General features: G+C 38.0%; 1 protein-coding gene across 4 annotated transcripts in view; it reads left to right on the forward strand.

The window, feature by feature from the left end:
- Positions 1-27,156, forward strand: part of diaph3 (diaphanous-related formin 3) — a 250,472-nt gene that overhangs the window by 184,260 nt on the left and 39,056 nt on the right. For 3 of the 4 annotated variants that reach the window (XM_043251235.1, XM_043251236.1, XM_043251237.1), the window contains 2 exons: positions 13,703-13,798; positions 15,677-15,739. In XM_043251235.1, the coding sequence (XP_043107170.1) occupies positions 13,703-13,798; positions 15,677-15,739 (159 nt within the window). The remainder of the gene's footprint in view (positions 1-13,702; positions 13,799-15,676; positions 15,740-27,156) is intronic. The other variant, XM_043251238.1, reaches the window with a different exon arrangement.

A 27,156-nucleotide genomic window follows, 5' to 3' on the forward strand; every position in this document is an offset into this window, starting at 1 on the left:
CTCTATTTCTCTTTCTCCTTCTCTCTCTCTCTCCATCTTTCCGCTCGCGCCCCAGGATGAGTGTCTGAGCCACAGGTGGAGGAGTGTGTGCTGATTCGGATAGAAAAAGAGAGAGATCCACGAGGTGTAGAGCGTGTAAATGGGCGAGTTAGTGTATGTGTGTTGAGCAGGCTCTGGCAGTCTCCCAACTGGTCCGAGTGTGTATAAACGTGGCTCTTTCAGGAGGCCTCAGGTGTCTCTTCAGTTAATACTGCGTTCTGTCCAGTCAACCAGTGTGATTGCTCTCTCTCGTCCGCAGATGCCGAGCCTCAGAGCAGCCGCTCTTGCCCTGCAGCTCCCCAGCGCGTGCTAATCTGTGTTATCATTAAAATTAGCACGGGATAGACCAGAGCCAAAGGAGTACAGACTTTTTCCACTCAGAGCAGGAAAGCTCCTCTTTCTGAAATAGTCATGCAGCCACTCGCACGGCTAACTGCTACTTGCCACATGTAATTGCATCAGTGTGCCGTTTTCCTGCAGTGTTTTGTTATTGCTGTTATATGTTGTTGTATACGCCATAACACTTGCTCCAAGACCAAGTCTGGCAACGTGGGCAGAAAACGTATAACGCACACACCTAGCAGCCCATTTCATACATTTTATAGCATACGTTATTTCCGATCTCATTTGCCCCTCAGTTAGCGTGTCGGTGTTCATGAACTCGTTGTTTAGTGGTCGAGTTTATATTGGCTCCCTTTGCAGCATGAAAAACACAGCTGCTATTAGGTTCTAGAAAAATTACACAAAGTGAGTAATATGACAATACAGGAGCCTGCCACTGAACACCTTATAATCATTGCAGCTGTTGCTGATTGCAGGTTTAGACCGTTCCACGCAACTGTGTTTTGCAGTTCAGTGCAAGCTCCCTTTATAAACAAAGCTTTTTACACTGTACAGTACATGGGTGTTTTCTTTAAGTTTGAAGGGGATAGTTCTGTCAATAATTACTGTCCCTCATGTCATTCCAAAACCATAAGAACTTCTGTCTTCGTTAAAGGGGTTGACTGTGATTGTGTTTATGAGGTACAGTCTAGCATGTTTTAATGCTTAGTTAGAAAAAAAAAAAAAAAAAAACACATAATTTACCTTTCTTTTACACTGCTCTGTCCCTTCTCTGGAAAATGTGCTGTTCATTTCGTGTTTTTAGGTAGCCCCTCCCTCAGAAATTTGCAATGGGCCCTGATTTGTTAGCTGGCAGAGTGTGCTGTGATTGGCTAAATCGCCTCTAGTGTGTGTCTAAACAACCCACCCCTCAGCTCAAAACGTGTGCTCCGGTGACGTCTATTTAGTCATATTGCTTATCACTTTGAGCCTGAATGAGAAGAGGATATTACTGAGAATCGCACAGAAGATCCACTGCTTTAGAACATTAATTTTGAAACCTGTGAATTAGAATTAGAATCGTGATTCATATATGAATAGATTTTTTTGTAGTTTTCTCTTACCCTTTTCTAAAGCAGTGGGTCAAGTTGCGTGTTTTCAGGGGCAGAGGACCCAGGAAGTAACTCGTCGTACAAAATTTAGAACATTTTGCTCCTGTAAGAGTTCTAAAGGATTAGATTTTATTGCTTTATGTAATATAAATTTTTATATGTATATAGTATAAATAGCTTGTTAGCTATGACATAAAAAGAGCTCTCCTGTGGTTTATATTCGTGTAGTAAAAAAAATTGTTTTAAAAGGTCATGGGACCCATTGTATCCATAGTTGATAGCTCAATGCAGAATTTAAAGTTCCCCTATTATGGATTTATGAAATTACTTTTCATGCAGTGTGTAACACAGCTCTAAGTGAATGAAAGCATCATGCAAAGTTTTGAATCTGAATGTGTACCGTGTTTAAAGTTTAAAGAAAATGCTAATTTATTCTTTGCCATCAGGTGCCGCTTTTGTAGCAGTAAAAATAGTGGTTCACAAACACTGCTTTGAGGCATTACAGACATAATGAAATGTAAATTCTGACCAATCACTGCAGATTAGCCTCATGCAAAGGATGGGTTTGGAAAAATTATTTGTTGAGTGAATCGTTTGGGAGTCCTCAAGTCAATAAGGTAAAAATAAATGCATCATTATAAGACAATAAAAGTATTTATTTGACCTTGCATGCATGCATGCCTGTGTTATTGAGGACTCCCAAAGCAAAATATAACTTTCATAACCTAAAATGGTCCAAAAAATTGGTTGCTTACTGTAAACTGTATTTGGTTACAACAATCCGTTACAAAAAGGAATATTTAAGCATTGTTCTAAAAGAAATGTTTTAACAACCACTTTTCCCAATTACTTAATTGCTGCAGATATTTTGTGATTAATTGTGGAGCCTTAAGTGGCAAGGAAAATATATATATATATATATATATATATATTTTTAGCACTTGTCCTGGCTCAGGTGCAGCAGGAGCCGCAGACATCAAAGAGCTTCTCAGAGAATGTCGCCTTCAAAGAGAGACCATCCTCTGCTTCCTCTTCCCCCCGTCTGCTTTCTATCACAAATCTCTTTCACACCAATTAGTTTCTAATCATGTTCCTCTTTATCTCTCTTTTCTTTCCCGCGCTCAGAGCTCTGATGTGACACGCGTGTGCTGCCAGCAAGTGTGTGCGTGCAGCTCTTTAACACACAGGGCTGAACTAAGCGCAGTATGTGCACTGCTCTGGAAAAAAAAGCGGCTGGTTTTTATTCAAAAATAATAACAATTCTCCCTCCCTCTCTCTCTTTATCTCTTACTCACAGTTTTGATGATGTCTGTCTCCCGTCTGAAGTCAGACAGCACAAATAGGCTCTTTTGTGTTTCCAGGTTACCGTTGCCACTTCTCCTGTTCATCTCCACGGAGACTGTCAATTAAAGCACTGTGGTAATCTGAACCGCCCCGGTGAGAGAGGCGACGCTCTGTACGTGTTAGGGTTAGCGCAAGCGGGCCGCTCTTTGGTGGGTGGTAGGATGTGAGACAGAAAGAAAAAATATAATAAATTGGTTTGGCACTGTTAGCAGGAGAGGAAGCTGCGCACTAGTTTCCTCTGAAATGTTTTGGAGCCACACACACACTGAGAGAGCGATGATTCAAGACCAGACCAGAGGAGTAGAGAGAACTACATGAACATGTTTTCTGAGAGAGGGGAGGGTCTCTGTGCTTGTTGAAGGCAACAGACCAGACATCTAACAGAATTAGGCCACATATCCATAGACACGGAGCAAACGCAGTCGCCTGTGTGCTCCCTAATTCCACCAAGAGATGTAAAAGCCCAGCGTTCCGGCTACTCTGTCCCAGATATCGGCTTTCCTCCAGGAGGAAGCCACAGGGGGGCTCCCAGCTCCCTGGAGCTCAGAAATGAGCTGATGAAACTGACTCTGAACCCTACAGCCTATGGAAAGGACTATATACTTAAACAGACAGATGCGATGAAAGCTTAGTGAAAGATTTAAAAGGAAATCAAGCCCCACAGAGAGACTAGCATTTAACAGGCCTTCGAAGAATTTCACTCAGCTACATGCAATTTGTCTCTCCACACCAAATGAAAAACAAATACCGCTCGACCGTCACAGCGTTTATTATTAAGCTATGCGAGTAGGAATTTGGACCAATGAGATTTCTCACTGGACGCAATACTAAAGCTGAAGCTCAAGTAAACGAAACTAAAGCTCAAACTCAGATTTAAGTTGATTGAGCCCCTCTTTACAAGATGTAACAAGTCTGAGGTCTCCCCAGAATGTGTCTGTGACGTTTCAGCTCAAAATGATCCCCCCAGATCATTTATTATAGAATTTTAAAAATGCATATTTTGAGTGGATGCAGAAACTTATTTCTTATTTTTAAATGCACATGAGTTGCTGCTCTCTGCCCCCTTTTATTGAGTAAGGTTTCTCTTACAAGTTCTCATGCATGTCTTATTGCACTTAAACTGTCAAATTCATACAAGTTTATGTGAAAAACACACAACAGCTAGGAAAGAAAGTCATTTCACACACACACACACACACACACACACAAAATATAATTTGTGAGTTTCTTATCAGGTCAACTACTTGTTTGCAAAGGCTGCATCACATTAGCCAGATGCTTTTATTTTTATCCCAAGTGATCTCAATGTATGCATGTTATCAGCTTGTGTGTTCTCTGGAATTCAAACTCATGGTATTACCATCATTACCGCTCTGCTGGTTTCACAAATCATAAGTTTCTTTAAGATTTATACGATAGATTGAACCTTCTAGGCGTCAGATTAACTCCCGCTGAGCTTATGCATGAGATCCAACAATACTCTTTTTATCTTTCACTGACGTTTCTTCTTTTCTTTGAGGATAGTGAAAATATTTGACCTTTACGGTTTAATGATCAGAATATGCACCTGACAAATCAGATTAGCAGGTGGCATTTTGTCAAAGCCATATAAGACAGACAGCTGAGCAAATGTGCTCTTTGTGTCTGTTCAGGAAAGTATGATGTGAAAGATGAGAACAAGAAAAAAAAATGGTTGATGTAAGATTATAGGGGAGGTAATTGCGGTCTTCATTATTTGTCATCTCTCTTTCACCCTCTTCAGATAAACACGAGAGAGAACGGACGTGAGCACCTCTTTGTACGTCAAAAATTATTGTGCTGTTCTGTCATTATAGCTCATCCCTTGTAGACGCCTGTCCAGCTCCTTGACACACATTTGTGTGATCTCATATCAGCAAATATAATGCATTTCTGTGATCTGTATGAAACATTTCATACGTTTTAGCAGGGCTGAAGTGTAGCTTGTGCTTTAAGGCCAGTTCACTTCACATCGACAGAATGTGTCTGTTGCCATTTGTGCACTGAAAATTGGCCTTTAAAAGACCTGCTATGCACATAATAGCATGTGTTTATATATTGTGATTAAGTGATTAAAAGCAAATGCATCAAAGGCCTTTCACTTTACTAGCAGCAGGGCTTTAGCAGAAGCATACTACATTGGCCTCGATAGGAACAGTATCACAGAGGAAGTCATGGAAGGACAGTTTCATAGGTTTTTAGGAAGGAGGAAGCTAAAACCATATCAGGGCATTCTTTAAAATCTTCTAAACTCATATATATTTATTTATTAGGGCTGGTGAGCGATACATTTTTTTTCATCTAGTTAATTACATGAGGGGGTGATTACTCTAATTAATCGCACATCAAATTTGGCTAAAAAAAATGATCCCAAGAGATCATACATTGTTGCACAAAGCTTCAAACAGACATTACAAAAATTAACTTCAGCAAGAAATATTTAGTTTGATTAAATGCATTACATATACTCTATTGGACCTTGATAATTAGTAAATGATGACACAATTGTCATTTTTGGGTGCATGAAATATACCTTTTAATAAATTATTTTATTAATTTTATTACAATGGAAATAATAAAATATCTATTTAATGAATTGATACTCTAAATAATAATTTAAAGCTGCCAGTAGGTTGTGGTAAATTAAGTAATCTATTTGATTTGTTCAACTGGCAGGTTCATTCAGGAGAAATGTAAATGGTTCTTTATGAATGGTGTATTGAATCATTAGACTTGTTCGGTTGAAGCAGATCATCATCAGACTGATCTGTGTGTGACATCAAAGTACCATGAGAACGAACAGAGCACAGGCAGCCCCTTATGCTTTTGAATCGCTTTTGCGGTACTTCAATGTCATATACAGTCGGTCTGCACACAGCAGCACTTCAAATCCAACAGTTTCGCTTTGTCTTTATATTCTCGTTGCCAAAATGGATTAAAATAGAAAAACATTACACAATATTAACTAACACTACCAAACTGTTGTATAAGAGCATTATCACATTTGCACTCGTGTGATATTCGACTAAGCCTTTTGCTTGTGTGATATTGCTTAATTATAAGTTGTAAACATGAGACAAAAATTTAAACAGGCGTATCTTGATTATTTTTATTTATTGTTAAGGGACATTTAAAACTGTGTTCTCTGGGCTCCATCATGCAGTGTCTTGATGCCACGCCTCTGTCAGCAATCAGCTGTATGAAATGTCTGGGGCGGGTCAAGTGTGTTAAATGCGTTAATTTGTGCTGAGGGGTATTTCATGCTCCCTTCTGATGACAAGCTTTTTGGAGATGCTGACTTCATTTTGCGGCAAAACTTAGCACCTGCCCACAGAGCAAAAACTACTACTAACTAGTTTGCTGACCAGGGTGCTCACCCTGTGGTCTATGCGGGCCCTGACGCATCAGTATAGTGACGTGGGCACTATACTGTCAAAAGAGCACCGTCTTTTAAATGAGATGTTAAACTGAGGTTCTGACTCCTCGTGGTCATTAAAAATCCCATCACACTCATCGTAAAGAGTAGGGGTTTGACCCCAGTGTCCTGGCCACATTCACTTCAATGGCCCTTATCAATCATGGCCTCCTAATAATCCCCAATCACAGATTGGCTCTACCTGTAGCTGGTGTATGATGGCGCGTTGTCCTGTGGTTGCCATTGCATCATCCATGTGAGAAGTAGCATATGATCAAACGATACAAACAAGCTGAAGGCCACTATCAAAGCGACCTTAGTCTTCAGTAACACCTCAGTAGTGCTAGAGGCTGATCGCCTCCATGCCACGCTGCACTGAAGCAGTAATTCATGCAAAAGGAGCGTCGACCAAGTATTGTGTGCGTAATTAAACCTAACTTGGAGATCTTGAACATTTCTGTTTTGTAAATCTATTTTTGATTGATCTTTGAGAAAATATTCCGATTTTTTCCATTAGAATTAAGAACAACAAAACTCTAGAAATATTTCAGCTTGTGTGCAAAGAATCTGTAATATAAGAAGAGAGAGAGAGAGAGAGAGAGAATTTATAATATATTATTATTAAATAAAATTATCTAATCACAAACGTGCTTAATGTTTCTTTTGAAATTTACTTGTTGTTCATTTTTAATACATTGTATTCATTGAAGATTTTTAAATGCTTCACCGAACAGATATATAGGGTTTTATCTGAGGAAGGATTTGCCCCCTCTCTGTCTTTCTCTCGCTGTTTGAGTGCTTCTATTCACTCTTTCTTGTATTTATGAAAGAGGGAGAGCGAGAAGAGAGGCAACAGCAATCAAGCCAAACGTCTTTTCCGTTCTTTGCTAAATCACACCATATCCTTCCCTCTCACACCTCCTCTCTCTTCTTCACTCAGCTCTTTATTAAAGCCACCCTCCATCCCTCTCTCCTCCATCAGAGACCCAGCAGGCTACCTCCTATCACTTATCACTCTTTTGGGTTCACTCTCTCTTTCTCCATTTCCCTTAAATCACACCCTCTCTGTCTGTCTAGCCATCCTTCCTGCATCCTGACTACCTAGTACTATCTTGTGAAAAACGAAGAATCATATCAAATGGAGAAAACGATGCATGCTAATGCCATTCGTCCCAGTCCTTGTTTACTCTCTTTTCCTTTGACTCGCACTCTCTCTCCTCTCTCGGTCTTCTTAGAAAAATGTAAATATTCTAAGCATGACCCTTAGTTATAAATTGTGTTCGTTCAAGGCTGCATGCAATTAGTCAAGTCTGATTGAACAGTAGGTGTGCATGTGGGTGCAGCGAAGAATCTCACACACACACACACACACACACACACGATTACATCTCTTTCCTCAAGCCCCCACTCATTAGCATGTTAGTAGCCATTATTTTTCCCCTCTCAGCCTTAAGTATTCCTTTCTTGTTTTCTTCCTGCTCTTTTATCAACTGGATTTTCTGTAGTACGGAGTTACCTGTTGGTGTATCTTTGGCTTTTCACTTATGTCTCTCTGTCCGTCCATCCATCCATCCGAGAGCTCTGGTTTCTGAAGCATTGCCGTGACATCTGCAGCAGTCCAGGCTCCTGTGGGTGAAGAGTATGGTGTTGGAACACTGAGATAAGTGATTGACATTCACGCCTCATTTTCTCATGGTCAGGTTCAGTGCCAACTACTCACTGTTGGCCTGGCGCTCGGCAGTGGAAAAAAAAAAAAAAAAAAAAAACTTATTTGCTGACCACTCACTCATACACTGCTGCTATCAGCGGAGTCATGGAGGACGACCAAGTGTTTTTTCGTTGTTGTTGTTTTGTATTACGCACATGCCATTTTTGATTTTTTGTTCTTTCCAAAAACAAATTATGACAAATGACGTTTGTCATTTATGATATATTTGTATCAAATCCGTTTTTCACTGATGTTACAGATGTTTAAATTATCTGTAATGCTTGTATTGAATATTTCGAGGGGTGAGAACCAGAAAGGCTCACAGCTTTACAGAAGGGTCAAAAAAAATTGCCATGTTTGTGTAAAAATTTTATTCTGTAGTTTGTGTACAAATTTTAATTGTTGTTAACAAAAATGTGTATACTTTTGGCTGACTGTATACATTTGCCAGTAGAAGAAGCTCATCAAGAGCTTTCATTTAACAGATATATCTACATTACACCTAAAATGTCACTTACACCCTTCTATTTGTCAGCTCTCAAATTATTAGCCAGTGATGTGTGTTTAATTGTGAATACTCAATACAAATAATAAAACAACTTAAGTGTTGTCATTTAATAAAAAAATTAATGGCATATCAATATAATATTTAACAAATCTCAAATATTATATTACACTACCAGTTTTGTATAGTAAGATTTTTCATTTCTAATTAATATTATTAATTTATATTATATATATATAATATATATATATATATATATATATATATATATATATATATATATATATATATATATATATATATCTCCCTCCTGCTCGCTAAGCCTGCTCATTGAAACATTGTGAAAAAATGTTATTGTTTAAAGTATATAAATAATTTTGGGGACTCTAGAAATGATGCTTTTAGTTAGCAAGAATGCTTTAAATTGATCAGAGGTGATGATTTCTTAAATACATTTTTGTCCTTTTTAAAAATAAACTTTTTTCTTTAAACATTGAAAATTGTACTGCTCAAAACTTTTGACTGGTAATATGCAAACTCACTTCAATCGTTTGGTGAAAATTGTTTTAGTTTTGAATTGGCTTTACTAGTCAAGTTATAACGGCCATTATAACAGAAAATGTTGTGTTGTTATCAGCCTATATATAAAGTTAAAATCTTGGTCAATTTTAGTATCTAATAGATTTGCTAGATCTTTTTAACCACCTAGTAACACCCTAACAACCACCTGCAAGAACCAGTTTTACACAAGCACACAGTGTAACTATTACAAGTTATTACTGATAAAAAAATGAAATATCCTGTTTATGTAAATATTCAGTACCTGGGTTGTAGAAGCTCTTCGCTTACACAGATGGAATACAATTGCCCTAATGAGAACACAATTGCTTTATAATTGGTCTCTACCTGTGAATCATTAAAATCTCTTGAACATATTCTTGATCAAAAACTCCCACTGTTACGGGAGCATTGTTCAGTCTGTGAATTAAATTATACAGGTGAAAAAAAATTACTAAAGAGCATACGTAAAACAAATGCATAAATGCATACATTGTCAAAAGAGTACATAACAAATAATAGCAGTTTTTGGAAGTCCCAGTGGCATTGTTTATTCAGGAGGTAGAAGCTATATCAAACCAGCCAAGCACTGTCTAGACAAGGTTCTTCCGCAACATTTTCTGCACAAACAAGCAGGAGACTTGTGATGGAAGCTACAGAGAGGCAAACAAACACTTTGAAGGGGCTACAGAGTTCTGGAGTTGATGGTGCACCAGACAACATATCAAGAGCCCTGGACAACACTGGCCAATACAGGAGTGTGACACAAAAGAGGACAGTGTTCAAAAAGAACCATGTCGCAGCACTTCTGGAGTTTGCCAAAAGGCTTGACACACAGTACCGTTGCTCATAGGGGGAATGTGGGAAAGATTTTGTAGTCAGATGAGACCAACACAGAACCATTTTTAGCTTCAAAGTGACTTGTATACTTCAAATTTAGCAGTGGCCAAGAATATGCTGTTACAATCGAAGGAAGAATAGCTGATGCAAAATACAGGAAAATTGTTCAAAATTACATGTTTCATTCTGCCAAAAAGTGAGTCTTTCGATGTTTTTTAACAAAACAAAGGTCCCAGATTCAAGGCCAGATGAACGCTCAAAAGCATAAAATGTCCCATAATGGCCTTGGCAATTGAGAATAGGTGGCACTGTTTGACAGGTTTGGGTTGTTTGGATGTCATCTGACTAACTTTAACAGCCTGGAGCAAATCTACCTGGAAGAGTGGATAAATTGATGCCCAAAACGCAGCAAAGCTGGTATGTACTCAAGGGAAAAGACTTAGCTGTCAAAATAATATTATTATTAACGTAGTTAGTGCAAATACATATTTACCTAAAGCATATTTGTATATGGAAATTAAGTTTCAATCCTTTTGAAAATTTTCTTCATAATATCAAAAGGATATTTTTTATTTGTCATAAAATATAAATGATTAAATTTAGCCAGGATCTGCATTTCTGTGTGGTGATAAGTGTTTGCTCTATCATACACACACTTTATCACAGACTCGCACTCTTTATGTCTAATTGAAGCTTGGCTAGTAAAGGTCAACAGTTCTGTGCTTTTTCTTTGGTGATAGTTTTCATTGTTGGTCGACTGCCCGTTCTGAACTACTGAGAACACTCTGTACAAAAGAGCTATACCTTCTCCTCGGTTACCCACAATTCACTTTCCCTCTCTCACTTCCACACACTCGCTCTCTCTCTTTCTCCATCCTTCTCTTTCTCAGACAATAGCTGCTGATTGAAAATGGCCTCACTATATTATCTATTATCCAAGTGTATGACTGACTCTGCCTGGCTTTTTACAGAGAGCAACACACCCGTGACAATGGCACAGCCTCAAAGATGCTTTAGACAGTCTCTTTTATAAAGCCCCTATAATTGTGTGTTTGCTTTTACATTTTATATTTTTGGTAAACTCTGAATTACAGATAGAATTGAGGAAGATTTGTTGAATGAATGTAGCAAAAGAAGAAACCTTATTTCCATTCATCTGCTTTTCTTTCATACAAGTTATATATATATATATATATATATATATATATATATATATATATATATATATATATATATATATATATATATATACGTGACAAAATTGTTGGTACCCTTTGGTCAATGAAAGAAAAAGTCACAATGGTCACAGAAATAACTGTTATCTGACAAAAGTAATAATAAATAAAAATTCTATAAATGTTAACCAATGAAAGTCAGACATTGTTTTTCAACCATGCTTCAACAGAATTATTTAAAAAAATAAACTCACGAAACAGGCATGGACAAAAATGATGGTACCCCTAGAAAACACTGAAAATAATGTGACCAAAGGGACATGTTAATTCAAGGTGTGTCCACTAATTAGCATCACAGGTGTCTACAACCTTGTAATCAGCCATTGGGCCTATATATATGGCTCCAGGTAATCACTGTGTTGTTTGGTGATATGGTGTGTACCACACTCGACATGGACCAGAGGAAGCAAAGGAAAGAGTTGTCTCAAGAGATCAGAAAGAAAATTATAGACAAGCATGTTAAAGGCAAAGGCTATAAGACCATCTCCAAGCAACTAGATGTTCCTGTGACTACAGTTGCACATATTATTCAGAAGTTTAAGATCCATGGGACTGTAGCCAACCTCCTGGACGTGGCACTTGGAGGAAAATTGATGACAAATCTAAGAGACGGATAATCCGAATGGTAACAAAAAGAGCCTAGAAAGACTTCTAAAGAGATTCAAGGTGAACTTCATGCTCAAGGAACATCAGTGTCAGATCGCACCATCCGTCGTTGTTTGAGCCAAAGTGGACTACATGGGAGACGACCAAGGAGGACACCATTGTTGAAAACGAATCATAAAAAGCAAGACTGGAATATGCCAAACTACATGTTGACAAGCCACAAAGCTTCTGGGAGAATGTCCTGTGGACAGATGAGACAAAAATCGAAGTTTTTGCCAAGGCACATCAGCTGTATGTTCACAGACGAAAAAATGAAGCATATCAAGAAAAGAACACTGTCCCTACTGTGAAACATGGAGGAGGCTCTGTTATGTTCTGGGGCTGCTTTGCTGCGTCTGGCACAGGGTGTCTTGAATCTGTGTAGGGTACAATGAAATCTCAAGACTATCAAGGAATTCTAGAGAGAAATGTACTAGCCAGTGTCAGAAAGCTTGGTCTCAGTCGCAGGTCATGGGTCTTGCAACAGGACAATGACCCAAAACACACCGCTAAAAACACCCAAGAATGGCTAAGAGGAAAAAATTGGACTATTGTAAAGTGGCCTTCTATGAGCCCTGACCTCAATCCTATTGAGCATCTTTGGAAGGAGCTGAAACATGCAGTCTGGAAAAGGCACCCTTCAAACCGGACACAACTGGAGCAGTTTGCTCATGAGGAGTGGGCCAAAATACCTGCTGAGAGGTGCAGAAGTCTCATTGACAGTTACAGGAAGCGTTTGATTGCAGTGATTGCCTCAAAAGGTTGCGCAACAAAATATTAAGTTAGGGTACCATCATTTTTGTCCAGGTCTGTTTCATGAGTTTATTTTTTTAATAATTCTGTTGAAGCATGGTTGAAAAACAATGTCTGACTTTCATTGGTTAACATTTATAGAATTTTATTTATTATTACTTTTGTCAGATTAAAGTTATTTCTGTGACCATTGTGAGTTTTTCTTTCATTGACCAAAGGGTACCAACAATTTTGTCCACGTCTGTATATATATATATATATACACACACACACATACATACATATACATATATTATATTATATTACATTATATTATATTATACTTATGTATGTATATGTGCTTTTTTCCCTCTCCTAGATGCATAGCTGTACTGTACAGTAGACTAGCATGCGACTAACTCATGAAATCGTATCATGACAGTCAGGTTATTCTGTAAATAGTTTAATGGTTTAATTCTAAATTCAGCCCGGATGATAGGTGTCACAACCTATTGGTGGAAAACTGGGCACTTCTGCTGCGTTAGCACACACGCTCACATGCTTTTTGATTTGTTTTGTGTTGTGCGCGTGTGCGTGCACTTGCTGTGTCAGTGTAAAGATTAATAGTTGGAGGTTACAGTGTCAAGGCCCGTAATGCTTACCCACGCTCACCCATTCACGGGTTCAACACACAACAGAGGTCCTCTCACGCAAGCCTTTTTCTCCAAACCTGCTGAAAAGCACACTTTCCTGCCAAGCTGATTTATTCTCTGTCACTGGATGTATGTGTACAGTTTTGTGTAAGCAGCATGTGTTTGTGACCGTGAGCGCTGTGGTGTTCCTCCTGCCTGCCATTGGTCCCACAGGCCTCCTTGTGTCTCTGGAGTCTCTCTATGTGAAAGCCAGTGGCCTGAGGTTAACTGCCTGCACCACTCAGCTGTTTTTACGATCGGCCCTCCAAACGCTACAAAACACCCGTGGATTTGTGTAGAGGTGCAGAGGAGATGTATAGAGGAGTTTAAGAGCCTGTCTGCCTCTCAAATTGTCCGAATCGACGCTGTGATATACCGTCCACAGAAGGCCGCTTTAGTGGGGGTTTTTTTTTGTTTGTTTGTTTAGTTTTTTTTCCCTCAGCATTCCTGCAGAGACCCTTAAGGCCAGTTTAAGTGATGCTATAGAATGACCCTCTGCATCCTAATGTTTTCTCTCCCTTCTTCCTCTCTCCTGTAGAGAACGATGAGACCGGTGTGATGGATTGTCTGCTGGAGGCGCTGCAGTCTGGAGCTGCTTTCAGAGACCGCAGGAAAAGAGCACCCAGACCCCGAGGTGAGTCTCCTCACACTCCTTCATTACATCCTTCATCATCTGTTGAGTCGCTTCTATTTTAGTTCTGTTTTCTTTCGTTCTTTCTTATTCAAGTATTACCTTCTAATGAACATTTTTATTTCTGACTTTTCAGCTTCTTTTTCACATCGGTACTAGTTTTGTGTCTATTTGTTTGTTGGTTGAATAGCTCTATGATAAGCACAATAATACAGTAAGCTGGCTATCAACACAAAATATACCCCTTTATGGTGACCTAGAGTCCTGACAGAGTGGAGGTATAACTGTATATTTTCCCCTATATATAGTAGCAGCCTAAAGCACCCAGCGGTTGAGAGTCTCTTTCTCCTGCGCAGTGAGGGGTGAGATAAGCTAGAGTGCGTCTTCTGCGCTCTTCATGTTGTATGTCCTACCCAGCTGAGAGGCTCAGGTTTGTTGACTGCAGACAGCTACAGACAGAGGATGGATGGCATATATCAGTACAGCCTGACCAAAAACTCTTTTTCTTCTATGGTTTTTAAAGTCTTTTATGCTCGCCAAGACTGCAAAAATAATAGTAAAAAAATTAGTTAACGTGAAAAATGTGATTTAATATAAAATTCCTTAAGTAAGTAGCTTACCCCACACTTTTAAACAGAATTATGTATGCACTTGTCTAACTTATGTCTTCAATCCAGCAGATTCTTTAGGATTCAGCCATTAAATTATATACAGTTTTGTGGGGGGTGTCTACAAAATGTTATTTTATTAAGAATTAATTAATGTATTAAATTATTTAATTAAATGTAGTCCACAAGAGTTCCCACAAATTCTTTGGTTTTCCAGCATCTTTTGAATAGGAGTGGGCTAAAATTCATATCACAGTATTATATCGCGATACGAGAGAAAAAAATTAAATCATTTTAGTAGACCAAAAAAAAAAAAACATGATTTCAAGAGGTAAGGCGTATGGCTGTGACGGTCACCGTGACAACCGTGTCAGCACGATAGTTGGCTCCCACCGCGGTTGTCTATTGCCACCGGCGGTAGTGTGCGTGATGTCCCACACTCTAATGTTAATACACAAATTTTCATTATATTGCCATGTGTGGTGTTTCCATTATAATCTAATTCTCACATGCAACAAGCTTATTTGGCGCCAGACAGAACATAAGCTCTAAAATGTATAAACGGTGAGTTATTAGGATGATCATGAACGTGAACATCAGTGTTTGCACTCATGTGATAAACGTCGTCACTGTTGCGCTTCTGCAGTCTTTACTCTCTCGGTTCACAGGTACAGTGAATGTGAATGTCCCCTCTCTCTGATGACGCAGTAATTACCACGGGAGGAAAATATCTTTATCTGTCCATCCAGTAAATTCCCTGAATATGTAACTGTATCCATATTATAGCTAAATCCATATCACGGCACAACATAACCGGTAATCACATTAATACTGGTATAGTGGCCAGCCGTATTGCATACTCTTTACAACAATGACTGTATGATTTTGAAATCCATCATCCATCACAGGACAACTGAGGCACAAATTGTTAAAATGCAAACTGATGCTTCGGAAGAAAACATGAAGAATTCTTGAGACCTTTTTTTTTTTTTTTTTTTTTGAAGAACATCGGACAGTTTAATTGTTAAAAGAAACACACCTGTGTATTATTCATAAAATAACACAGTATTAAGAATGAAGTCTCTGTAAACTTTTGAACAGCGTACGTTTTACTCAAAATCAGAAAGACCTATTAAACATTTCAAGAAATCAAATTTATTTAGCTATTTTTTTATTCATTTATTTATTTTACACTAATCTGTGGACACAGCATGTATGTTTATGTGTGAGAGCAGCTCTCACTCTGTCTTGTCCCGTGTCCTGATTTTCACAGATGAACCGACACAAGTGCTAAATCCGAGTCCACAAAGACCTGTTCTGAGAGCCTGCAACCACGGTAAAATTGAAGTTAAAAAAAAGAGAGAATTAGCATTTCTCTCCACTATTTGCTTTCCTTTTTCCCCTCTTCGCTATGAAATGCATTATTACTGCTCACTAACCCTGATCTACCAGCTCTGTATCCTGAATGTCTTTTCTGTTTGGGTTAATGTCTCTGTTGCCCTGTCTCAATCATGTGCCGCTTTTTCTATTGATTTTTTTGCTTTTGTAAACACATTAATGGTCAATAGTAAGTCCACATCAGGCCAATTACTTTTTTGAATGGCTCATAACAGTCTTTCAAGGTTTCTCCTATTGAAAGGGAATTGTTTCTTAAGCTGCTGGTCATAAACACTACAGGTGTTATAATGTGATACAGGTTCAGCAAAAGCTTCAGACTGCTTCTGAACGCAGATAGTCCTTTTCCACTGAAACAATGTTGGTGTTGGTGCTCAGCTTGTAGATTCTGTGTTAGTGCGTCTCCACTGCCTTGAGAGCCGAACAATGATTTAACTGGCTGTTATTTTATAAGCTGGCCACAAACAAACAGTGCATCATGGCGAAACAGTGTAGCAGTGAAAATTTTTATGACGCATCTGTAGCCGTTCAGGTGTAAATAAGTTCTGACTCTGGTTTAGCTAAAAGATTTTTGATTCAAGTTTTTAAAATGAAAATGCACAAAATGTAATGTGCACCATCACCTCCACCTTGGTGAAAAAGAGGTAAGAAAAATGATTTTTTCAGTTTCCATATATGAGTGTCTGAATTCCTCTTGTGTCCTCCTCATTGCATGAATCAGTATTTTCTGTCTTCTTGCATGTACATTGTGTTCTGTCTTATTTCAGTCAAGCGTGCTGCTTACAGCTCATGTCTGGTTGTGATTGGACAGTTGATGTAAGTGTCAGAGTCAGCAGGGTTATAATCAATGCCACGCACTCGCTATAGCTGCCGTTACCGCCAGGTGTTAATGTGTCATCCAGAAACTTGCTGTGAGCTGAAAATGCCACATTTCCAGCCAAACTGAACGCCCAGAAATGGTGGGAATGTTTTTTGCTGAGAAAGCTTTTCCATTATTGTCTGTTGAAATAGCAGTCACAAAATTGCAACATGTTGCGCTCTGATGAGCCGTTCCTTTTGACATGACAGGCATTAATGTAACAATCCAGTTTTTTCTGTAATGAATGGGATCAGCGTTCATCAGCTGATGTGTAGTGGGAATCAGAAAAACTAAACAAGATGTAGCAAGCTTCCATGTGTATATGTTACTCTATACTCTTAAAAAAGAATAAATAAATAAATAAAGGTTCAAAAGACGGCTTTCACAGCAGTGCCAATGGAAAGGTGCCATCGATGGTAAAGGTTTATTTCACCTCACAGATCTTCAGTTTTCCAGTGTCGCGTACAGTAGTGTGATCATTCTATTATGCATCAGCAACATAAAACAAACAGATGTGGCTGTCTTGTCAAAGGTTACTTCATAATCATTATCAAGGCACTTAAAAAATTAAGCTGTAACCCCATTAGCAGTTATTGGTTTTAATAGGAGTCCCTGCAAGCATACAGGAATACAATTACTCCTAGATCTCCTCCCACACCCACCCAGAGCACTGATAAAGTCTGCTCTCGCTCCCACTAGTGTTCTCTTATGACTTATCTCAAATTAGATTGTGCGCAGAAAAAAGAGAGTGAATAGAGAAAGAGAAAGATGTGTGCGTATGCCCGATCCATCATAAGAAAGACTGCCGCAGCTCACATTAACTCCCCTCATATGTCTCTCAGCAAAAAGTAATGAAGGACACAGGGCATTCTGGGATATCGAGTGTGGCGCCCTCCCCTCCCGTGGTCCTCTGAGGCATTGGAAGGCATGTGGGAGTCTGGCTACAGGGCAGGGCACTGTTGCCCTTGTCCCTGCGTTTTATTCCAGGCTAGGCTGACTAATGGAGCCCTGGGCTTGTGTATGTTCATGTAGGCCTCTGCAGTTCAGCAAGCCCCTCTGTTGGCCAGGCTAATTAGTTCTCATCTCACACCAGGCTTCAGTCCCATTCATCTTCATTTCGGCTATGCCATCTGCTTTTTAAATAAAACTCTAAAGTGTCTCGTGTTGCAAACACTTTGTCCTCCCGGTGCCTCCCAGCCTAAATGTAAAGCTTTATTCTCACTGAGGTGGGTGATGAGCTTGTCTCTGGAGAGTTATGTCATGGAGATATGGTCTGCTTGTGTCGTTGGAATCTTTATTTGTTTCTATATTCAGACTTCCAGGGAACCTGAAATGGCTTTTGCGAAGTGTTTTAGTTTAAAATTTCTTGGTTTTCAAAAAAAAAAAAAAAAGAAGAAAAATGTAGGACTTAATTTTATTCATTGAAAACTGATTTGACTAGGCATGGATGGTATACCGTATCTGTTATCAGACAATATTAGATTTTTATTTACTTATTTATTTTTATTTAAATTGCTTTACTTTTTAGAGCAATGTACACAATAACTCTGGGAACATGAATTAGGAAAAGTGAAGTAATATTAGATTACATTAGATTTTTGCATTTAGAGTATGTTTGCGACACCTAACATTCACAAAATAATAATGATTTAATAACACTGTTAAATCTTTTTTTTTTTTTTTTTTTTTTTCACAAATACTAATGGTAATAAAAATATCATGATATTGTGCATTATAGTGTTGTGATGCTTAAATTCACTCATAGATAATTGATAATTGTAGATAATTGTAATAGTGGCCCTTTTTTTGCACAATTTTAACTCTACCCACTTAGGTTAAAGATCGATATTAACTCTTCAGAGCTGCTTCGCATATCCCTGTAGTAACTCTTCTTTCTAAAATCTATTATTATTTGCTTTTTTTGCTGGATACCTTTATTCTAGTAATCATCAATATTTTACAAAGGCTGCATGACCATTAAAGTTGCCTAAAACAAAGGTAAATTTGGCTATTTGTTCATATACGTTTTCACATAGCCTTGGTGAAATCAGCTGAAAGTCATTTCAGAGGCAGAGCAAGACATATTTATTTATTTTACACTTATATCTTTACACTGGTGAATTATTCACAATAAGACCACAAAAGTGTATTGATGTAAACAAACGGTCCATTTTGACTTGAACAATGTTGACTTTAAATCTTGTTATTTACATAGATTTTGTCCGTCTCTGAAGAGTTTTGTCAAATTAAAGTTTATGTGTCTACCTTATTTATTAATTTATTCACGGTTCCCTTCTTTCATGGCAAGCAGATATAACTTTGAATTAGATATTCTGTCTCTCCGCAATATGTTTTTGACTGTTAGCTGATTGACACTGTAATGAGTGCAGTGGGAAAAGACCAGTGGCTGAGCGACCAAACACATGCTGGAGTATGTCAGCCCTGTCCCGGTCCCCTCTGCCACTGCGTAGTGTAAATACCCCTCAGTAATTGATCTCCAGGGCTTTAGTGTTTCACACTCCAGCGGAGCAGCAAAGTGAATTAAAATCAGACACATCTGCAACAGGAGACACTGTAATTAGCCACAAAAAATAAACTGGTCAGGCTGGTGTGTGCAACCATCGGAGCAGTGGGAAGAACATGGATGTGTGTGGAATGTGTGTGTATGTCTGGAATTCAGACAGAGGCTGGAGCAATAAGACTTGAGATTGCATTTTCCTGCAAGGCTTTTGGGAGATTCCCTTTACACGTTCGGGCAGCTGCTTTAAGAGTCCGACTTTCTCAAATCGAGTAATCTATGGAGATTCAAGTCCCCAGACTTAAGCCTTTGGCCCTCTATTGCACTCTTGGACTCAGAGGTGTAAATGCTGAGGTGAGAACACACACTCGTGGATCCTTATACTGCCTTTTTTGTGCACAACACACATCCAAAATGTGTGCTGTGGTCAAGATTGAGGGGGAAAAGCTTTCTGACTCTCATTTTAGGAGCCTCTAAGGAGTCTCTCGTCCCTCTCTCCCTCTTTCTCTCACTTCATCTGAGCCTGAGGCAACACTTAAAGCCTTTAAGTGTGACCGGAACTCCACATCCCTCCTCAGGATGAAGATAAAGATGCTTTATGACTTGAGTGACCAGGGTTAGGATAAGACTTTCGACAGAGAGAGGACGAGTGAATGAATTGAGGGAGCGGTCTGGCTCTTAGGGGGGCTTGGGCTTCAGAAATGATGGATTGATTGGATTTGACCACATGGAGTGCTTTGAATCCACATCGAAATTGATTCAAGAAATACAGTTGTAACTTACAGGTAACTCTTGCCTTAGCTTCTCAGTTCAAGCGTACCCTTAATGTACTGGAGAGTCAGGAGAGGAGAGTAAAATGTGCTACAGCTGTCTGGCATCTATTAAAAAGAGATTTTTCAGTATTGTATTAAACCATTTTATGGAATACTTTAAAGGATATTTGGACAACTTAAAGCAACCAGTGCAGCTTACCTCAAGCACCTGAATCATTTTGGTAGAAATTTGGAGAGTGCCAAGGCAAATTATGTGAAGTGAATTTCTCAGTTGCAGGTAGTGGTAGGAAGGACCCTTTTTAAACATATGGACACTAGATGAAGCAAGGTAGTGCATCTTAAACCATTCTCCTTATGTCAGAAAAGGCACCAATACTTTTGTCGCCCTGCTGCCTTAGATGCTTCAAGAAAACCCTATTTTTTACTGAGCTATTAGGTCCATGCTCTTCATACTGATTAATATTCCACCCAACAATGATCATGTAACATATTTCTGAATTAGAGCCTGAAATTGATTTTATAGCTGGCTGGGAAAGGTCACTCCGCACTTGGTAAATGAAACCAATGGAAGGTTTGCAGTCAGATCGGTCTGCGCCACTGCTAAAGGTTTTATGAGCACGTTTGATAGACAAGATTGATTTTATGCATAATTCTGGACCCAATCTGTTAATTGGGAAACATTCACGATGAACCTTTTACTGAAAAATAATGCAGATGTAATGCAAAAACCCATATGTTTATAGTGTTTTTTCATGTTTTTGCCAACATTTTCAACACATCTCAAGTTAAGCAACTTTTATATATTTCCTCCATATGAACTAACAAGGTTTTGAGGGTGTTGTAAGAAAGGAGAGAGAGAGAGAGGTAATATTTAAACAATGTAGCATAAGCAGACAGAAATACTGTGTACAGGTTACAAATAGTGGTATTTTCATCATTAATTAAATTTTTTTTTGAGGAATGATTTGAGTGAATGACTTATTATTATAAGTCTTACTTGTTCATAATGGTTTTCACCCATTTTGTCGTCTTTGAATGAAGTTCCTTTTGGTTACTCTTAGGGAACTTGCGCACTGGCCACGTTTACTGCAGTTCAAATCCGAATTCGATTGTTCCTGGTAATTCCCTTAGCATTGCTCTGGTTTCACACTCACTTGATTATATCGAACCCTGGTGCATTTGTGCTCATCTTAATACAAACTCTTTTGAGGAGATGGGTGATTGAGAACCTTCCTCAGTAACACAGTTACACTGCTTGCTCAAGCTCTATCATATCCAAAGTATGATCATCCAAAATACTCCACAGTCATACCTTATTTGTTTTTTGTTTAACTAATAACTAATAACGTCATTGGTTAAAGTGCATGTGCGGGTTACTTTACTTCCTCATCTGAGTTTAAGTCAATCATGTTTCCATCTATTACTGGATATGGGAAAAGAGAGAAACTGAAGGACTGAAGTTATAAGTTAACTGAAGTCCCCACCATCCATCCATTCATTCATTCAGATTAATATGCATGTATTTGCAAATAAAATTTAGAAAAAAGCACAAGGTAAACATGGAAGCATGAATAGTTTTGTTCTAATTCCAGTTAAGAATTCACCAGTGTCATGATTTAAATAAAATGTAGTCTAATTATTTGGACAGTGAAACACTTATAAACGGCTTTGGTAAAATGAATGTAAATTACTGTACACCCCTTAAAAATCCAATTACACCCCCCATTATGAATCTTTCAGTGCACACACACAAAATAAATGTCTCAAATGATTTTATTTTAGGTAATATGTCTATTATGGAATCCTTTTTATAGCATCAAATGGCTTATGCTCTCAGTCAGGCTGTTCTGGAGAGCCACACTGCTGATGTGGAGAAAATTTGCTTCGGGCTAGAGGTTTAGTGATATATTCTCTCTCTCTTTCTATTTCTCTCTCTCTCTCTCTCTCTCTCTCTCTCTCTCTCTCTCTCTCTCTCTCTCTCTCTCTCTCTCTCTCTCTCTCTCTCTCTCTTTCTCTTGCCTTATCCCATCTCTCAGGCCTGAGAGCCTACAGGGGAGGAGAGAAATAAAGTGTACGGATGAAAATGGAGATAATATACAAACTTATCCTAGTCCGTTCTGGATTTAAGGCATTCATCACCGCCCAATACAATACGCTCGCACTTGTTCAGAGAGCCTGCAAGCTGTTGCAGCACTTCCAAAATAGATTATGTGATATATAGTCTCAAGGCAGTTCGTAAACAGTACATACATTAAGAAATTTATGCCCTATGAGCTCTTTTAATCATCTGCTCGCTACCAGGACTCATACTGCACCCATTTAATATCTAGCATCCCAAAAAGTCCCATTACTTTGCTATCGAACACAAGCATTGTTGCGAAAGTACATAAATACCAAGCTCTTTTTTCACACCTCCTGATTTCTTAAATGGATTTATCAAGATGAATCAGGCCCGTGCAGCGCGTACAAATGCAGGATTTTATTTAAAACCCCCATCAAAGCAGCGAAGTGCACCATAGCGCACTCATTTTTCCTTCTCTCTTGTACTGATGTGACAGAACCAAAGAAGGGAGAAGGAAAAGCAATATTTAATCAGCACGTCTGAGAGCAACTTGCGTTCTTCTCTTTCTACTCTAATTGATGCCTCGTGTCATTGTTCTAAAAGTTGGACTGTCAGAACTCTTGATTTATCTGTGTTTTAGAGCCATACATCATCTGCACCTCACATACGGGGCCTCTGCGTTTCATTAGAGTGAAAGATTAATTCAAAAAGAGTCCGTTCAGGAACATTGACTGAACACACGCGCCGTTCCTCTTCCGCTACTTTTCGTGTGGCAAAATATACAGTGTTTTGGCATCTCACAAATAGCGAAAATGTCATATGGAGCGAGATCAAATCTCATCCCATTAAACTCCTCTGGGCCGGACAAACACAGCGTGTCCTCTGTCAGCTCTCTCTCTCTTTCTCTCAACCCTCATCCATCTCTCCAGGGCTGTTGAGCTGCTTTCTGAACACTAGCTGCATCTCTCAGCACTTCCTGTAAATCAAAGCCATTCTCTCCTCACCAGGCTCATACGGCACGTCTCTGTAAAGTGAGTTTGTACGCACCTTGCCGGCTGAAGATTTGTGTGTGTTTGTGAAGGAGAGTTTGCGAGCACAGATAAAGTTTCTCAGACAAAAGAAAAGGCTATGAAAACTAGCAGTGTGAAAGAATAATGGTGTTTCAATACAAATATGTCTGATATGGCAGTCAGTGCTGGGTAGATTACTTTATAATTGTAGTTCGTTACTAAATACAGATTACATGATGAAAAAACTTATTTTATTCAATGTGTTCTGATTACTTTTTATGAAACTTGTTTCATTAAATATACCATATTGCAAATATATTCTTTAAATATATTCTTTTGTTTCTTTCTTTCTGTGTCTTTTGTGAATATAGTGAAGCTGAATGGTATGACACACAGTAGGAAGTTGAGATAGTTTAAAAGAGGAAAAATATGAATTAGGGGGCCCTTTTTTGCCGTTTCATAAGCAAATATATAATCCATAAAAAAAAAGCTGATTATGTGTATTTTAAAATGTAATATACTCTAATTACAATGCTTAATTTTTGGAATCTGATCACATAATCCAAATAACATGTAATCAGGGTTACTAACCAGCCCTGATGGCCTTTTAAAACATTAATCTTATGTACTCGTTGCTGCATTTATTCTAAGAGTTGCATTTCAGATAATTCATTAAAAACACAAATAGCACAGTAATTGCACTTATAATGTCACTGTATGTATGTAATGTAATGTAATGTAATGGCTGTCTTTATATGATATTGACTTGCCACATAAATAGCCATGATTTTATGAGTATTTATAATGAATTCATTTAATTTGGGAGCGTATCCGATAATGCCTGTTTCCAAGCATGAGTAAAATACAGCTCGATTACATCTTCACATAAGTGAGATTAGTAACAGTTTGGTCTATTTTTAAAACAAATGAAGCATACGGCAATGACTTATGTCCGCATATGTGTGTAAAATAGGATGATCATTTCTGTAGGGAGTCCGATTCCCTCTTTGTTGTAAATGAACTAGCTTGTTCCATTTTAGCTGGTTGTGATAACTTGCTCACCATTATTTCATTCCGTACCCATATGACTTTGCTTTCTTTGTCGTTGCTCTTTTTTCCATACAATGAAAGTGTGGGGGCGAGAGATGTGAAGCACCTCTAAAAGCACTATCAAAGTCAAGACTACTTGTGTGATATATTCTGAAGTGTGAAAAGACTTCTGAAGCTATACAAAGATTGCCGGTGAATGGTGATTAAGGTTATGCTCCATTCCTATGCCTTTATATTGTCCGTTTTAACTACTGACATGGTGCATAGAAACTCGAGTTATAGAAAAGAGTTATAGAATCTCAGAGTTTCATGATTAAACCGTAAAATATGCAACCCTACACCCTTTTTTATGTAGAAATGTGCAGCTTGGACATTTTGCAAACTCTTCTTTTGCCATTATGGGTTTGGAACAATCTGAGGTTGTGTAAATGATGATCTCTTTTAGGTGAACACTTTTTTTTTTAAGCTGTGTTTGACCATTGGAGCATGCTCTCTTTCCCTCAGATTATTCCTCGTGATGAACAGCTGAAAGTAATGGAAGCAGGTGGTGTTGGAGCGCAAAGAGAGAGAGAGAGAGGAAAGAGCCCTAATCAGCCCACTGACAGAGGGCAGACTGAGCTGTGGGTGGCTGGCTAATCTCTGATTACTCTCCTTTCCTCCATACAAACCTCACAATGACTCAGCGTGTAACGCTGTAATGTAGGATGCACTGATAGGCCCTCCGCTGGAGCCTCACGCTCCAACCAGGAGAGAGTGAGAGATAGAGAGGACAGTACCGATACGGATAAGAAGGAGAGATGGACATGGAGAATACCTCTTGTGGAATGGGCGGTGACTGGATCAGTTAGTGGGGGATGATGCCCAGACTGGTCAGTGGAGGAAAATGACTCAGAGAAGGAAGTAAAGAGATTAAAGTCTAAGGAAAGGTGCATGTAGTAATAGTAGCGAGGATGGAGTGATGTTGGCATTGTTACCTAAAACTATACTATTTAGGGAAAAAAAAAGGAAAAAAAAAAAAAAAAAAAAAAAAAATATATATATATATATATATATATATATATATATATATATATATATATATATATATATATATATATACACACACAGTATATAGTTTTTCATGCACTGGTCAATTTTCAGACATTTGACATTCCATAGTATTCATTTAGTTTTGGGTAAATCAAACAGGTAGTCTTTGATCTCATTAATCTATTATTTGTTTCAGAGCAAATAATTTTAATAACGTTCATGTAACTTCAGTGCTCTTTATCAGAGTGCTGCCTTTGTATTTTTGACTGAATTTCAGTGCAACTTTTATGATGGCTGTTGTTTTTGTTAATTAAATAGTATTATTCAATAAATAATATTTTATATAAAGAATCATAGCATTTAGTATTAGGAAACATGTCTGTGGGTTCTTGTTGGTGATTTTAGTTAAATTGCTGATACAAAAGAATACAAAATTCTTGAAAAAGTTTTAAGCAAGCAAGTTATTTTTTCATGCATTTTGTGCACTTAGACCTATCTCAGACCACTCAGACTTTTCATATAGCTGATTGCTGACCAATATGACGCAAGGCTGCAGCCTAGATAACGTACTTAGAATGTTTCTTGAAGTGCATTCCATTTTGCATAGTGGACGAGGGAGGTTTATATTGATTTTTACCAAGGGAGTGAGTCAGCTTCATATGTACACTTCAGGAATCTCCATAGACCACAATGCAACGTGATTATGACGTCAACATAGATTGCGTTAAATTTATCCACACCTCATATATCCACACCTATATATATATATATATATATATATATATATATATATATATATTTTTTTTTTTTTTTTTTATTTTCTTTCTTTTTTAAATGTTTATAATAACTATACAACTAACAAGACACCTATATACATACAGAATGCTGCACCTTACACAGCTGTAAGGGAAAATTTAAAAAAAGACTAATTTTGTGTAGTGGATTCTAAGTGATTGGACATCCAATTCAGCCCATTGCAAGGGTTCTGCCAGAAATGGGCATTCATGCTATGCAATCAATGACTTACATCCAGTTGAATGAAACGGAGAGAAGTTTGCAAGTGAAGATTATTTATAAAAATCTTTAAAAAAAAATATCTGTTATTTGAACATATCAAATAAATTAATAAATGACTATAAACAATTTTAAATTAATAATTTATATTTCCATAGTAATAATAATAAAATAAATTCAATACATTCTTAAAGGTATAGTTCACCCACCCAAAAATGACAATTGTATCATCATATGCAGAGTAAATGTGATGCATTTCATCAAACTAGATATTTATTGCTAAATCTCCTTTTTGAAATGTCTATTTAATGCTACACAACAATGACTTTAAATGATCTTTTGGGAGTAATTTGATGTGTGATAAATTTGCTATTAATTAATGCTACATCATGTATTTAATAAGACAAAAAATGTCAATCGCTTACCAGCCCTAATATTTATATATGTATACATATAAAATTCAGTGCAAATACCTGAATGGATACAGCATGGATACATTTGGAAAGCAATATTGTGGTTTATACCAGAGTATGTTGATGTAAGAGCTCCAATGGGCAAAGTGTGGTGGGCACAACCCCCTTTGATAGAGCTCTTCCTCTGTCTCTCTTTCACATAACTGTTATTACTTTAAACAGATTGTTTAGGAAGTCCAAATTTGGTGTGGAATCAAATCGCATAGACAAAAGGAGAGAGAAGAAATAAAGGACCTAGGGAGGATGAATGCAGGTTTTTTTTTTTTTTTTTTGTTTGGTCTTTTTTTTTTCTGGTTTTATTTTTTCAGTTAATTGAATTTTACACTCCCCTTATCTCACAGCAGCATGCAGACCAACCCCTCCCATAACCGCTCAACACTGGATATCTCTCTCCCTGCAATGGTGTCAGGGAGGAACGACTGGCACGTGCACATCTGTATTAAATGGACCTCCACACGTCCCCAGCTTAGATCATCTAAAGGACGGATAAGTTAGGAATTATGTGCAACATAGCAGGTGCTAAAAGTATTCAACATGGTTTGGAAGAACGTTCAGATTTGTTTAGGCAAA

Source organism: Puntigrus tetrazona, chromosome 11, assembly GCF_018831695.1.
Source record: "Puntigrus tetrazona isolate hp1 chromosome 11, ASM1883169v1, whole genome shotgun sequence".
NCBI classification, from domain to species: domain Eukaryota; kingdom Metazoa; phylum Chordata; class Actinopteri; order Cypriniformes; family Cyprinidae; genus Puntigrus; species Puntigrus tetrazona.